This window comes from Dioscorea cayenensis, chromosome 8 (assembly GCF_009730915.1).
Source record: "Dioscorea cayenensis subsp. rotundata cultivar TDr96_F1 chromosome 8, TDr96_F1_v2_PseudoChromosome.rev07_lg8_w22 25.fasta, whole genome shotgun sequence".
NCBI lineage: Eukaryota > Viridiplantae > Streptophyta > Magnoliopsida > Dioscoreales > Dioscoreaceae > Dioscorea > Dioscorea cayenensis.
This window is the reverse complement of record NC_052478.1, coordinates 13,857,191-13,873,875: the sequence shown is the minus strand read 5'-3', so window position 1 is coordinate 13,873,875 and position 16,685 is coordinate 13,857,191. Positions and strand designations below refer to the sequence as shown.

Genomic DNA, 16,685 nt, shown 5'->3' with positions numbered 1-16,685 from the left:
GGTCAACAGAAAGAATAATCAGACAAAGACTTCAAAATTATTGCAACTATAATTTATCAGTAGATTGAGGTGAATTACCAGAATGATTTGATAAAGGCCTCTACCAATGCAGAGCGAGAGTAGAAAACCAGTGTGGATTCCTGGAAAGTTCAAACATCCTAGGGTAATAATAATCAAGTTATTAAGATAGCAGATTATGGAAAAAACACTTCTCAATTCTCTAATACTCTTAGTTTTATGAGCAACTTTGTCGGGCATATTAACTTGTGAACCCCAATCACAAATTATTTTCATTTAACTATGGCGATGTGAGCGAAAATGCCATCCACGTGTCATTCTTTCCCTAGATACTTGTTGCTGCAAACTTGCAGTGAAAAGCACACTGAAAAGAGGATCCGCCGGGTTAATTGCTAGCTTCAAAGCTTTTAGGATAATATGAGTAATGCTTCGAATGAACATTAAGATCTACAAGGACAAGAAAAGAAACAGATTAGTGGCCTCCTTGCAAGTTCCAGCCATTACTCTTCTCTATTCATATGATCTGGAACCTGTAGATATGATCTGTGTTATCAACACTCCAACCATTTCTAATTAATAATCCTAGATGACAACTGCTAGATAGAGTTAAAATGTTCAAAATGGGGATAACCCAGACAATTCAGATGATATTTTCCCAATAAACCACAATAGCACTTTATGAAAACAAAAAATAACTTCAACCTATTGATATTGAAATAGCAAAAAGATTCGTCCAATGTCTCATTTCTTGGAAGAGCAAAAAAATTCTTCCAATGTCTCATTTCTAGGTCCAATGGAATTCATAGGTATACGAAGGCGCCCATCAAATAGAGATATTTTCTTTTGACCATCTTTCAAATGTTAATAAAAGATATAAGGACCGCTATTACAAGCAGTACTACATCTTTGATCGTGAAATATCAGCTGCTTGTTGAACCCTGTGAATCACATGAAAGTAGGATACTCCTAATTCGTGTGTCAAAGAGTTTCAAGACCCAGAATACCTAATTAGAAGAAATAGATGATTATCACTTTGAAAATGCTGATCTAGAAAACCAAAAGAATTAGGGTAAATTTTTTAGTATATCACTAACTTTGCTTTGTTTTTACTTTGGTCACCAAATTTAGAAACACATCAAAATGGTTATCTAAACTTTCATTTGTTTTCACTGGGCAGTCACATGAGACATTCCGGCCCCTAATAACCTGCGTGGTTGCTGGAAATGCTGAGACAACAACCACTCGCCATGTCATCCACCTTATTAGGCATGTCCACGTCGCAATGAATGAGATGAGCTAGCTAAAGTTGGCCATGTCATCATCCCTTTCTTCTTCCAAGCTGAATATACAAGTGATTCTTTTACCTTAATTTGTACATATGTTTGCTTACACGAACCTGAAATCCTTGCAAAAGTTTCATGTACTTTTTGATATCCTCCAATCTTGATATCTCATTCAATGACGCCACCAATTTTCCTTTCAGAGAGAACATTCAAAAGTGTAGTTTTTCCTGCTTCAAAAAAAAAAAAAAAGAACACCGGGTCTGAATGCTCCAGTGATGTTACGCAGCAACTTGAGGTTTTCTCTTATATCCTTGTTATCTCATTCCCTAGAGAGGTATGACAAGCTACTTGTTAGTAATGTTACTGATTATAAAAAACCAAAAAAAAAAAAAAAACTTTTACGATAACAAATGAACTACAGGAGGAGTGTCAACATAATATCCACCATCTTGAAATGTTATGGTGAGGGGTTGAAAAGCCAAGACCATCATCTTTCCTGCAACATCTATCAGAAGACATTGCTGAAACTTTCTTCATAAAGTACAGCCATCATTGTCATAAATTATCAATATATTTGCATACATATGTATATGTATGTATATATGTGTGTGTTTGATGGTATCACTAGTTCTTTTCACCATACTTGTATCTTCAGGTGATGATTTGTTGATACAATCATGGAGATCATCTTCTCTATTCATTTGAGAGAGTTTTTCACCAGAGAAAATAACAAGAGATACCCAGACAACTGGAATTCTAATAGCATTATTATCACTTGAGAACAAAAAAGAAAGGACTTCATCTGATGATAAAGTGAAACTCACATCTTTTAAAAGATAAAGCCAAAGTAAATCCCACATTGAAAAGCAAAGCATATCCTAACAAAACCTCACTAATACCCAATAGAAGTAGCTCTTGAAATGCAAGCCACGGCAGATCAGAACTTGGTCACCTAAGGTCGAGTTTTTGGTTGAAATTTGAGATTAAAAAAAAAGAATGATAATGGAATCTACAAAGTAAATTAAAGGAGTTCCAAACTACAGCTATTAGTTTCATGCCACTAAATCAAGTGTACATTTTACTAGCAAGGTGCGAGGAGCTCATTTAATGTCAATCTAAATTCAATATATCAACATGGAGAGGTCCAAAATCCCCATTGCAACCAAGCTGACATTGATTTTAGGTAGGTTATTGTGAGCAAACAGATGTACATTCCCAAGGCAGGACACTAGGGCATGAAGAAGAAAGGAAAGGGATACTGACGTAGCCGGCTCCAATTTACTCATCTCATTCATTGTGATGTGAACACATGACATGACTATTGGCTGTTGGCTCAACATTTTCCGATCACCATGTAAGCCATTGACAGCCGGCTTATCTCGGGTAATTGCCCCATGAAAACAAATAAAAATTTAGTGGCCATTTTAATATGTTTTCAAGTTGGGTGACCAAATTGAAAATAAAGTGGAAAGTTTTACCCAAAAGAACTGCTTTACACAGTGGAACACCCACATATCACAGCACTTTCCACACTATAATGCATAGCATGGAAAAGGATTTCAGCTTTGCCATGTCCTGTTAATGACATGCAGTGTTCGGGGGCGATAATCATGTAAGTTTCATAATGCAGAAAAACAAAATAACAGCACCATTCAAATCATCTACATTGTAAACAGCATCACTGCACTTAGAAATGGGTTTCCTTTCATTGACAGCACCTAAGAACATTCGGGGTATAGGTAAAAGAGATGAAAGAATGTATCCGTCTTACAATACAATATCAAAACCCTAAAATATTCACTTCACTGCTAGCACAACCACCCAATTTGATACAACTACACTCCTGAAATCAATAAGGAACACCAGAAAAATGAAAGAAATAGTAAAGCAGCCAATTAAAGGTAGAAAACAACAATTAACAAGGAGACTCGATCCCACACATCTCGCACACTTCCAGGTCTAGAAAAGACAAGCATACACAAACTTGTTACTGCAAATCAATCCACTCCCTTTGATCCGGCGGCCATCCTTTTTTGGCCACATCAACATTACCAAACTCATGCAGCAATGACAGGATCCTGTTGATAAGAACAAGAAATAAGAACATAGCAACATTAGTCTCAATCAGTATTTGCAATTGAATAATTTAAAGATTGAATGGATGAAATGCTTGGATGGAGAAGAAAGAGACTTATCTAAAAATTTATTGAATAGAAAATTAGAACAAGATATGTTAACCAAGCATCATTCAATCTTCAAAAATAACCAAATTAGAGACATCAAAAGATGAGGTAGTACAATGATGCCTGGACATCTTTAATTTGTATTTGCAAACTTATCAAAACTTGGCAGTTAAAAGAATTGAATAGATAATAAAGCCACCGAGTTCAAATCATTAAAGAAACATTTATTGAATGGATATTTGGATAAGATTGGCTAGACAAGACTCATGCAACCTTCAAAACTTACCAAAATCAGAGACATCACAAGATGAGGTAGTGCATATGCTGCAAGAGTTACCGGTAGGAAGTAGGTGAAATGTTGGAGCTTACCTTTGCTGTCAAGTTGGATACTGCCAATTGGAACTTCTCTCTGGTTCTGGTACCAGCCACATAGCCAGCCTTGGCCACCTTGCTGAAAGCACCATTGAGCCAAGCTGTTCCAGCAGTGACATACCTGCTCATCCACTAAATGTCACATCAGCACTTAATCAACTCAGAGAAACTAAGTACATCAATAACTCTTGTAAGAACAAAAATCATAAGATAATATAGGACAAGAGATGCACCAGTGATTGGTTCAGTTCCAATTTGAAATGCTACGAAAAGGTCCACCAAACATTCAAGAATGCAAAAAACATGTAGCATCAGCAAAATAGTAACAATTACTTGAAACTTAGATGTGACAAAAGATACAAAAAATCAATATGCTCGCAAGAAAGATAACTTTCATATCTAACAATTCGAGTCATAGTCATAAAGGATAATCAAGAACAAGCTACTATCTACCAGAAGAGAAGACAGCATGAAATATGTTGATATTTTCAATTCCATGTTTTCAAAGACAAGGGAGTGTAAGATAGAATATTGCCTACAATGTTGTCTCCATGCCATTATAGAAAAGAATTAAATGACTGATATAAAGTAATGCAATAAAATACCACCCTTACATGCCATTCTTTTAAAAAGAATCAAATGGACTATATATAATATTGCAACAAAATACCTGTTTGTTTTCACAGCTGAACCTGTATCATTTAATTTCCTCTCTGCCACAATTAGAGCTGCCATTGTTTTATCAGACACATGTAGCTTTTGATCCACTGACTTGACTTTTTCATTGACAACAGAAAAGCCAACAGTTATCTTCTCAGAGAGCCCAACCCTTCTATCAAAAGAAATGGCCTTTGCAGAGGCATTTGCTCTTAACTGATGCTTTTCATCAAATGCTCTGGCTCTGTTCATTGCATCTTGGCCAAGGGCTGAGCCCTTTGCTAGCACACCTGACACAACTTCTTGAGCCTTGCTTACATATATCCGCCCACCACCAGAGGAACTACTTTGGAGCTGCAGAGGTAAGAAGCATATAACCAGACTCAAATAAGATAAAGCTTTACATTAAATCGATTCTACAGAGTTGCAGCTTAAGAGTGAAAAGTATACTGGAGTTTATAGACACCTCAGTACTTGGCAAACAGTTCACATCAGAATAATCACTTGTCCCCTGGGATACAACAACTTGCTGAATAATAACCACCACAGTCACTATGATGTAGTTTTGAAAAGGATAAAGGGATATATATATATATATATATATATATAATCAACTTAACCTCCTCAACATCAGGGTTGTAATTCTGAACAGGTCTTATGCTCACTATCTGGTCTACAATTGTAGCTCCCTGAAAATAGAGAATCAACTAAAAACATCATGTGATCGAGAAAATAATCATAGCTCAGAGACAAGGAAGGCACAGGGTAGCTTTAGTATATTGGCAACAAGTGAATGCATACATACATGTATGAGCATGAACTCCTAAAAACACAAATGTAAAAAAAAAAAAAATAATAATAATAAAAATACAAAAGTGAGAATATTGATCAATCCCAACAGCACAATGAGATTAACAAGCACACAGATACATAATGCTAGTGAGATTAGCTATTTCACATAATCATTCCACAAGATTATATGAAATCTTTTGATTTCACATCAAATTAGCAAAATAAATCTACAGTAAACAACATTTAAAGGAAACAGAAGTTATTGCGACTGAAACATAAATAAGAGAAACAGTAACCCACATTTCCTCTCCTGGGGTAACATTTTTGTTCCTCAGTGTAAAATCATGTTAAATTGGGATAGACTAACACATAACCATACCATACAATGCTATAACATAATTTTTTTTGCACCAATAACCACAATTTTATAGCTTTACTCACAAGATATATGAATAAATAGCTGAAATGAAAGACAACGAGAATAGTGAGATACCGAGAGAAGCAGTGCGATCTCGAGAGCTTTCGGATCTTTGAAAGTAACGAACGCCTTGCATCTCGAAGCCCCAGAATCACTGCCCACAAAACGCAGACAACAATAATCGTTAGACAAATCCCTAATCCAGAGAATAAAAAACCTAATCCCAAACGAAACCACCAAGAAATGCATCAATGAATTTCAAAAAGAAAAAAAATCATAAAAAGAAACAAGGATACGAACCATCGCATCTCAATGTGGTCGATTTCGCCGGAGAAAGAGAAGAACTCCCGGATCTCTCTCTCGCTTGCCAGATCCGAGATGTTCCGCACTTCAACCGTCCTAGTCTGTTTGGGGAAAAAAAAAAAAATCATCAAAGAAAAATCCCAAGAAAAAAAGAGAAAAGAAAATTTCTAGAGTTTGATCCCATGTTCAGACCTGCATTATTGCTTGCCGGATTGAATTGCTTCCCTTCGCTTCTCTTTCGTTTCTCAATCTCTTTCTTTCGCTTCAGCCCCGTGGGCCTGAAGAGCTTTATCGGGAAGCTAAGAACAACCACTAGGCTGAAACACCCCCTGCTATGTTTTACTAAGATTTCTAAACCACCTCCTTTATTTTAATTTAAGGGCATAAATGATATTTTACTGAAGTTCTTGGTCAGCAAAGGAATGTGCTGTCGGGAGCCTGGCTTTCCGGACTTTTTTTATTCATGCCCCCGTAAACCCTCATAAATTGAATTGTTTCCGGGAAATTACAATTTTACACGAATATATATATACACATGCAAATCTGCTTAAATTTATTGGCAGTTTTACCTTGTGAGCCTCGTGCCTTTTTTAAGTTTTTCATTTGCTTTGCAGCACATTTTTTTTTTTCAAACCTTTATTTTTTCTTTATCTTGCTATTTGGTGTTGGCTTTGTCTCCCCGTAACTCATGTTGTACCAGTGATGGAGCAGAAAGTTTTCCCTTGTCTTCCTTGATATCCAACTCTTCCAGATAGTCTTCTAATGGGTTCATCGCCAAAACTTTCTGCACATGATCAAAGATAACCATGTCAGTCTCATCCGTGAAATAAAGGGGATCATCGTGAACCAAAGTATACTTCATGGCTCCAGGAAGCGTAAAGACCACTTCTCCTCTCCCACTCTCACTGTCATTTTTCCCACTTTTACATCAATGAGGGCACCAGAAGTGTTGAGGAAAGGGTGCCCAAGTATCAACGGCGCCTCAACATCATCATCCACATCAAGAATCAAGAAGTCTACTGGAATAATCAATTCATCCACCCTCACGAGAACATCTTCAACTACACCTCGAGGTTTTCTCACTGAACGATCAACTAATTGTAGCGTCATTCTTGTGGGCCTCAAGCCTTCTAAACCCAACTTCAAGAATAACTTGTAGGGCGTAACATTTTATGCTGACTCCTCAATCGGCTAAGGCTTTTTCTTGCATCTTTTCCCCAATCACACACGAGATGATGAAACTACCAGGATCAGTCAACTACTTTGGAAATTTCTTCTAAATCACTGCTGAACAATTCCCGGAGAGGGCCACTGTTTCTAGTTCCTCCAATTTCCTCTTATTGGTGAGAAGGTCCTTCATGAATTTAGCATACTTGGGCATTTGTGACAATGGCTACAAAAGGGATGTTTATATGCAACTGTTTGAAGACATTGAGGAACTTTTTGAATTGAGCATCCTCTTTATCTTGCTTTAGCCTTGCTGGGTAGGGGATATAAGGCTTGTATTCAAATACCCTTGATTGTTGTTGTTGAGGGTGCAATTCATTATGCTTGTTTTCATCTTCTTTAATTATCGGTTCAGCTGGCTTAGGGTCTTCCTGAACAATTACACTATCTTTCTTGACACTTAGGCCTTCTCAAGCCCTTGCCTCCACTTGTTGTTCTTTACTCCTAAGAGTGATAGTCTTCAAATACTCTCTCGGATTATTTTCAGTGTTACTCGGAGAGCACTCTGAATTTGCCCTAGCAAGTTGTCCAACTTGGCTCTCGAGTGCTTGGATTGAAGCTTGGATATTTCGCAATATTGTGCCAAATTCATCAAACTGGGTATTTATGTTCTGAAATTTCACTTCAATGTTGATCATGAATTTTGCTAGAACATCTTCCGTAGTAAATTTCTTCTCTTGTTGCGGAGGAGGTTGGTATTGAGACCCTTGGGGTTGTGGTGGTCGTTGTTGTTGTTGCCCCTGGTTCCACGAAAAATTTGGGTGACTTCGCCACCCCAAATTATATGTGTTACCATAAGAGTTGCCCGACCCTCTCTGACCTCCACCGACATAATCCACTATCTCTATCAAGGCCACTGATGCAATAGAAATTGGCCATTAGGTAGTGGCAGCCCTGCCATGCATGTCTCACAAGATAAGACAGCTCAAGAATTTGAGCTCGAACCTATCATAAACTGGTCAAACCTCTCGGTTAAGGCTTCAACTTTCATGGCTAGTGCAGTGTTGTCATTCACCTCATAAATTCCTATTACCGGTGGTGGTTTACGCCAAGTACTCCAGTGGGATTCGTTACTTACCATATCTTAAGTTAATTTCTCAACGTCCTCGGGGTATTTCTTACTTAAAGAACCCCCTGCCGAGGCATCAATAAGCTGGCGAGTCTGATAATTCAACCCATTATAGAACATCTGTACTCTTATCCAAGAAGAGAAGCCATGATGAGGACATTTTCTTAGGAGGTCCTTGAATCTTTCATATGCCTCAAAGAGTGTTTTAGAATCTCCCAGCCTGAAGGCCGAAATTTCTTACCTCAGTCTAGCTACCTTGCTTGGCAAGAAGTATCTTGCAAGAAACTTTTCAATCATTTCCTTCCAGGTAGTGATGGACCTAGGAGCTAGTAATGAGAGCCATCGGTATGCTACCTCTCTTAAACTGAATGGAAATAGTCTCAACCTGATTACATCATCTGAGACAGCATTAATCTTGAAGGTGGAGCATTTGTGCTAACCTACCGAACTGAACTGAATTTTGAATCATCTTGATTGTACTTACCTTGATTTCAAAATTATTCACCAGCATTATTGGGGCTTGCACACTAAATTCTTTACCAGTGAACTGTGGCCTCTCATAGTCGGACAATGTCCTTCTTGGTTCAGTTATGACTAACGGTTCACTTTGTTATATCTGGACCTCTTGCTGTCCTGAACTCTCAGCCACTTCCCTTAATCTTTGATGCAAGGTTCTCTTTATTTCTCTGTCCGATTCTACCAAGTCTATTTGATTTGCCCGGGTCATAAGATGTGTACCTTGCACAAATCAACAACCAAAAGTTAAGACCAACAGTGGAGGTAACAATGAACAAGATAAGAAAAATAAATATATACACAACAAGAATAAGTAAACACAAGAGAAACAAATAAAAATAAAATGGCTCAAATCAACAAGCTCTAAGTTTTCCGAGTATTGATAAGTGCATTTTATATCTCATTTTGTATAGCTCAAATGTACTCCTTCGCTAGTCTTTTAGCGCATTTTGTCTAGAAATGATGCTATTGTGATATGTTTGTCTCTGTTGTAGGTTCTTAGGATTTATAACACATATGAAGTGAAATCAGGGACTACTTGACTACTTGAGTTCTAATGCCTATGGAGTTCTATTGTTTTCTTGTGTTTATGCATGTGTTTGGCGTGCTTGATTTGCATAGATGCTTGTGTAAAACTTGGCATGTGTGGATTACCATAGTTGCAATTACCTAGTGTAGTTGCAAAACTTGGCATGAATGAAGCCCATAGTTATACTTACAGAACATGGTGAATTTGATAGCCATTAGACTCAAGTCAGTATCTTAGGCACTTAAGGATCACCCCTGGGCATTGTCCTCTTGTTATCGACACTTGACAACGCCCTTTGCGTATGTCCCGCAAGTGCATGGGTTTATTGAAGTAATAAAATCCCAGATGAATGGGGTATCGTATCCAGAGGGAGTAGGGAATGAAAACACTTAAATTGTTTCTTAACTAAGTGAAAGATGAATAGTGATATGTGTGACAAGATGTGAAATAACAAAAGTAAAAGAATAAGAAAGAGAGCACAAGTAAAGGAGAAGGTAAGGCAATCGAAATAAATGGGGTACCCGGATATTGTTCCGCCTAGGACAATCATTTCAAGTGCAAGAACCCTCTATTATACTTTCTAACTAATGCAATAATGAGTCGTGGAGATCCTTAAATACATGGTCCCAAATCTAAGGTCAACCATGCCTAACTCTATACATGTCCCAGAGGAGAAATTGAATAACCTCTCAACCTCGCACTCGTATAGAATTGCAATGAGTTTTAGGGATTCCAAGTGATAAATCCTCCTCCTAGATGTAGACATAACCCTTTGGTCCAGGTGGAAGGTCCCTAGCCACAATTAAGCCCTAGGTGCTAAAATCACTTCAACGCTTCACTCCGTTGCACCCACAACTAAGCCCCAGCGGAAGGTCATCCTTTAGCCCATTCACTCTACCATGACCGCAAAAAACTTGAGGAAATAGAGATAGAATAAATCACACCGGAGGGAAAAGGGGACGCTCCGCTACCTCTTGACTCACCCTCTCAACCCTCTCCAATCTATCTTTGTCTAACTCTCGTGGTGTGTCACTCACTCACAAGGGTTACCAACAAGAACTCTCAACCCTAGTGTCACTCTAAGGGAGTATTCATATAATCAAGCATTCAAGATTGGAACTCAAATAAAACATCAATTAATTGAAAGCATAATAAAGAGGTTCAATGAAACGAATACATCCGAGTGTTCACAAATACCCAAGTACCCACTAGGGGGTTTAGCTCTCCATGGAGCTAATTACAATCAATGAAATCAAATGTAAAAGAAAAGAATCCATAGAAAACCCCCACGATAGTCATGGCAATGGTCTTGTGGAGAGTCCTCTACTCGTCCAAGGGTCCCTTTGTCCGGCCTAGGATACACCTCGCCGTATCGGTGCCGACAAAAGCTTTCCCACTAACCTTCTTCCAAATGGAGCGCGATGTCGGAGCCATAGAATCTCTCCAAATCCCTAGCTAATACCTCTCAAAACCCTAACCGAAGCCTTCTCTCAAGTTGGGGAAAAGATGGAGAAAAGACTGCTGAAATCGGGGCTGAAATCAGCTTTTAAAGGGCTGGAATCGGGAATCCACACGCCCTTGTGGGCGCCCCTGTGGATTTTTCACACGGGCGTGTGGAATTAACACACGCCCGTGTGGATTCTCTGTTTTCATCCTTCTTCAGCTGCTGTGAACAGTACCTGCTACATTGTTTTGCTACAGTGCTTGCTACATTGCCCTACTACAATACCGTCCTGAAACACCCCCGAATCGATGCTTTCATCGAGGTAACGTAAACGGGCACACGTTTACATCGTAGATCGCTTTGCTTCTTCAATAATGGACATGTTGGTGGAGATCTTGCTATACATGCACAAGCCGGAATGCTTGAATGTGACTGCGTTTGTGCCCCTCCAAATCGTTGTGCTAACTTGAATACGAGAGGAGGTTGGCACACATTCCCACATTTCGAACCCGACTTATGTCTTTGTGTTTGACCCTTCTCAAGATTTCCTCCAAATGGTGCATTTACGATCCACATTGGTTTCTTTCTCTAATATTCGGCCTCACAACCCTATCTGCATGAAAGTAATATAAATACACACATATTAGCGTTAAAACCCGATAAAAGTAATACTTATCATAAGGAAAGAACACTTCGCATTCTTATTGCACAAGCACTTATCAACACTCAACCCTACTCTACTTAGTTCTTCCACCCTTTTGCTTTTATTCTTGTAGAAGTTAATCTCTTTATCACTCTTTCAATTGACTAGACATTAGAGGATCAACTAGTACTAGAAGTCCAGTCCCTGAGGTTCGACAACCCTACCCCCTTGTGGGGTACCACTTTATTACTGGTAGCGATCCATACACTTGCGGAGAGTACATCAAGTTTTTGGTGCCATTGCCGGGGACTGGCAACTTTTAGGAAAATTAGGATTCTGGTGATCTACTTTGTTTATATTGTTCATATCTGTAAATATCTCTTTTTGTTTGTTGGATCATTCATTATATCTTTTCTTTTCTTATTTTTAATTTTGAATAGTGAGTTGATTTTACCTCAACTTATTCTGTGAAGGAATAATTGTATGACCTGAGGGAGCACTTCAACTCCATTGGCAAGCCCCGATCCTTAAGTAGAGAGAAATTTTCAAAGGTCATTGAGAGCCATCATGGAGGAACTAATTGCTACTCTGAGGAGCCATTCTCATTTCACCACCCACTGGGATGAGGATACTTGTTCTCACAGTGAGGAAAGTAACCTTACAGAACTAATATTAGAATTTCATCAACAAACAACACAGTGGAATCAGTTAATGAGTATAGAGTTGGGTACCTGCAAGGAAGATGAGGAACAAGAGATGAATACAGAGTAGGCAATATCAGTTTCAGTTGGATTGGGCAGTGATATACCCTGTGATGTTGACAACAACCGATTGATGGATGAAGATATCACCCACAGGGGAAAAAAAATATATAACATAATGCATGAGGATGTCGATAGTCAGGGAGGTAGAGTTCTTAGTGCAGCTTCTGAATCTTCATCATCTACTCCTCTAGACGTTGAGCTCAAGGAGTTTACAGCACACTTGGAATACACTTTCCTGGAGGAAAACTCCAAACTACCAGTTATAATATCCTCTACACTTACACTAGCTGAAAAGAGCAATTAGTGGCCTTACTCTGCAAGCATAAGAAAGCCATCGCTTGGAGTATTTCTAACATCAAGGGAATTAGTCCATCCTTTTGCACACCCAAAATCCTAATGGAGGATAGCATCAAACCGAAGGTATAACTTCAAAGGATATTGAACCCCAACATGATGGAAGTTGTCAAGAAGGAGGTGAAGAAATTGTTAGATGCTGGGATAATCTATCCGATTTCAGATAGCCCTTGGGTTAGTTCGGTTCAGGTGGTGCCCAAGAAGGGAGGAATGGCGGTGATTTCCAATGAATACAACGAATTGATTCCAACCTGTACAGTAACTGACGGCGAGTTTGTATTGATTATTGGAAGCTGAATGATGGCACACGTAAGGATCATTTCCCACTTCTTTTTATCGATCAAATGTTGGAATGGTTATCAGGACACATGTATTATTATTTTCTTGATGGGATATTTGGATACCTACAAATCCTGGTGGCGCCCAAGGATCAAGAAAAGACCACCTTCACTTTCCCATATGGCACATTTGCCTATAGGAGGATGCCTTTTGGGCTGTGTAATGCACATACGACATTTCAGAGATGCATGATATCCATATTTAATGATTTCATTGAAGATATTATGGAAGTTTTCATGGATGATTTCTCAGTTTTGGGGATTCCTTTAAAGGTTGTTTGCATAATTTGAAGTGGGTTCTTTCAAGATGCAAGGAGACGAATTTGGTGCTAAATTGGGAAAAATGTCATTTCATGGTAAGAAAAGGCATAGTATTGGGACACAAGATTTCTAGTGATGGGATCGAAGTGGACAAGGCCATACTTGAAACAATCGGGAAACTCCCTCCACCGTCCTCCATAAAAGATGTCAGAAGCTTCCTTGGCCATGTTGGATTTATCGAAGATTTATCAAAGACTTCTCAAAGATCTCTAAGCCCATGACAAAACTTTTGGAGAAGGATACACCCTTCAACTTCGACCAAGAATGCCTCACGGCTTTCCATTTACTAAGAGAGAGGCTAGTTCAAATACCTATTGTGAAAGCTCCTGAGTGGGATCAGTCCTTCGAACTCATGTGCGATGCAAGTGATTGGGCAGTTGGAGTAGTGTTGGGGCAATGACACAATAAGTAATTCCATCCATTCTACTATGCAAGCAAAACTCTGACGTCTTCTCAAGAAAATTACACTGCGACAGAGAAAGAGTTATTGGTCATTGTCTATGCTTTTGATAAATTCCTATCATACTTAGTGCTGTCCAAGGTTATCGTGTACACTGATCATGCATTAATCAGATATCACTTCTCCAAGTCAGATGTGAAGCCACAGTTGATTCGATGGATTCTTCTTTTTGCAAGAGTTTGATTTAGAAATTCAAGATAAGAAGGGCTCAGAAAATGTGGTAGCATACCACTTGTCCCGTCTTGAGCGTACAAAAGAATACTTTAATGAGCACAGAGCAATTGACGACATTTTCCCCGAGGAACACCTTTATTTGGTTCGAGAAATGAACGCCTAGACTGATGAATGCCCTTGGTTTGCTAACTTAATGAACTACATTGTTGGTCAAGTCATCCCCTCATATTTCTCTTATCAACAACGGAAGAAATTTTTATCCAACGGCAAGCATTATTTTTAGGAGGATCCGTTTCTATATAAACTTTGTGGTGACCTAGTTGTGCGACATTATGTCTCACACTTAGAAGTATGGGAAATTCTGAGACATTGTCATTCAGGGACAGTAGGGGGCCACTTTAGTGCTAATCGCATAGCTAAGAAGGTTCTCGAGGCTGTTTTTTTTTTGCCGACGCTTTTCATGGATGCCCGAAAATTTGTTGGAACCTGTGATCAGTGTCAAAGAAATGGAAATCTGTCCAAGCTTGATGAAATAAAACAAGCTCCTATCCAATAGTGGGAAGCATTCGATGTTTGGGGAATAGATTTCATGGGACCATTCCCAAATTCAAATGGAAACAAATATGTGTTGGTAGCAGTAGACTATGTCTCCAAGTGGGTGGAAGCACAAGCCTTGCCCTCAAATGATGTGAGAATAGTTGTTAGATTCTTGAAAAAACTATTTTAATGATTTGGTGCATTAAGGGCAATCATTAGTGATCGAGGAACACACTTCTGTAACTCTCAGTTTGAAAAAGTGATGAGAAAATATGGCATCAATCATCGCTTTGCCACTGCTTACCACCCTCAAACCAATGGTCAGGTTGAAGTTACAAATCGAGAATTAAAAAGAATTCTTGAAAAGATCGTGAATCACAATAGACGTGACTGGTCAGAACGTTTAGATAACGCCTATGGGCATACAGAACAGCCTACAAAACCTCTACATGACACACACCTTATAGGTTGGTTTATGGCAAGGCTTGTCTTCTACCAGTCAAGTTGGAGCATTAAGCTTACTGGGCTATTAAACTATTGAATTTTGATATGGAGGACACACATCAGAAACAGAAATTCCAACTAAATGAGTTAGAGGAACACAGATAGAATGCTTATGAGAATGCATTGTTGGACAAGGAAAAAGTGAAAAAGATTCATGATAACCATGTAAAAGGCACAAGTAGTTTCAAATTGGAGAGCAGGTTCTACTATTAAACTTGAGGCTGAAGCTTTTTTCAGGAAAACTCAAATCTTGATGGTCTGGTTCTTCCATTCACTCAAATATCTCCTCATGGCGCGATCGAAATCTCTCATCCTATGAAGGGGACCTTCAAGGTCAACGGGCATCGCTTGAAATAGTATGCATTAAGGGAAGAACCCTCACTCTCTCAAAATTTTAGTGCATTTTTCCTTCATGACCCCCTTAAAGCATAGGTACGTCAAGCTAGTGATGTTAAACAAGCCCTTCTTGGAAGGTAACACAAATTGATAAGTGATTGTGCGATAAGAATATGAAGTGTTCTTTCCTTATGATGAACATTACTTTTATCAGGTTTTAACGCTAATATGTGTGTATTTATGTTACTTTCATGCAGATAGGGTTGTGAGGCCGAGTATTAGAGAAAGAAGCCAATGTGGATAGTAAATGCACCATTTGGAGGAAATCTTGAGAAGGTTCAAACGTGAAGACATAAGTCGGGTTTGAAATGCGGGAATGTGTGCCAACCTCCTAGTATTCAAGTTAGCACAACGATTTGGAGGGGCACAAGGGTAGTCACATTTAAGCATTCCGGCTTGTGTATGTATAGCAAGATCTCCACCAACATGTCCGTTATTGAATAAGCAAACCGATCTACGACGTAAACGTGTGCTTGTTTACGTTACCTCGATGAAAGCATGGATTCGGGAGTATTTCGGACCGGCACTGTAGCAGAGCACTATAGCAAATACTGTAGCAAAATATTGTAGCAAGTATTGTTCACAGCCAGCCGAAGAAGGATGAAAATAGAGAATCCACACGAGCGTGTGGAAATTTCACATGGCCGTGTGAAAAATCCACAGTAGCACCCACATGGGCATGTTGATTCCCGATTCCAACCCTATTTAAGGCCGATTTCAGCCCCGATTTCAGAATTATTTTCTCCATCTTTACCCCAACTTGAGAGAGGGCTGCGGCTAGAGTTTTGAGAGGTATTGGCTAGGGATTGGGAGAGGAGGTTAATGGGAGAGCTTTTGTCAGCACCGATCCGGCGAGGTGTATCCTGGGCCGGACAAAGGGACCTTTGGACGAGTAGAGGACTCTCCACAAGACCATCGTCACGACTATCGAGGGGTTTTCTATGGATTTATTGCTTTTAGATTCGATTTCATTGATTGTAATTAGCTCCATGGAGAGCTAAACCCCCTAGTGGGTACTTGGATTGTGAACCCTAGGATGTATTCGTTTCATTGAACCTTGTTATTATGTTTTTATTAATTGATGTTTTTATTGAGTTCCAATCTTGAATGTATTGATTGTATGAATACTCCCTTAGAGTGACACTAGAGTTGAGAGTTCTTGTTGGTAACCCTTGTGAGTGAGTGACACACCACGAGAGTTAGACAAAGCTAGATTGGAGAGGGTTGAGAGGGTGAGTCAAGAGGTAGCGGAGCGTCCCCTTTTCCCTCTGATGTGATTTATTCTACCTCCAATTCCTTGAGTTCTTTGCGGTCATAGTAGAGTGAATGAGCTAAGGGATGACCATCCGCTGGGGCTTAGTTACGTGTGCAATGGAGTGAAGC

The 16,685-nt window shown here is 39.1% G+C and overlaps 1 protein-coding gene and 1 non-coding gene across 5 annotated transcripts; one reads left to right on the top strand and one right to left on the bottom strand.

The window, feature by feature from the left end:
• Positions 1–2,983: 2,983 nt before the first annotated feature.
• Positions 2,984–6,354, bottom strand: LOC120267949 (binding partner of ACD11 1). Of its 4 annotated transcripts, none has more exons than XM_039275627.1 (8): positions 6,219–6,354; positions 6,024–6,127; positions 5,799–5,877; positions 5,134–5,202; positions 4,980–5,042; positions 4,527–4,867; positions 3,854–3,977; positions 2,984–3,379 (listed from the first exon to the last, which is right to left on the bottom strand). In XM_039275627.1, exons 1-8 carry the CDS (start codon positions 6,222–6,224, stop codon positions 3,359–3,361), a joined length of 807 nt encoding a protein of 268 aa, XP_039131561.1. In that variant the 5' UTR covers positions 6,225–6,354; the 3' UTR covers positions 2,984–3,358. The 4 variants fall into 4 exon arrangements, with proteins under 4 accessions (XP_039131561.1, XP_039131563.1, XP_039131562.1 ...); XM_039275629.1 differs by lacking the exon at positions 2,984–3,379 and adding an exon at positions 4,090–4,119 and having other exon boundaries at positions 3,853–3,988; XM_039275628.1 differs by lacking the exon at positions 2,984–3,379 and adding an exon at positions 4,090–4,119 and having other exon boundaries at positions 3,853–3,977.
• Positions 6,355–8,464: 2,110 nt separating this feature from the next.
• LOC120268145 lies at positions 8,465–8,571 on the top strand. The gene has a single exon (XR_005538814.1). It is a non-coding gene; the product is annotated as a small nucleolar RNA R71 (small nucleolar RNA).
• Positions 8,572–16,685: the final 8,114 nt, after the last annotated feature.

Coding starts and splice junctions, on each gene's coding strand:
- LOC120267949 (XM_039275627.1), bottom strand. Junction 5,043..5,133: donor ACAACCCTGATGTTGAGGAG/GTTAAGTTGATT, acceptor GTTATTATTCAG/CAAGTTGTTGTATCCCAGGG. Junction 4,868..4,979: donor ACTGTTTGCCAAGTACTGAG/GTGTCTATAAAC, acceptor TTACCTCTGCAG/CTCCAAAGTAGTTCCTCTGG.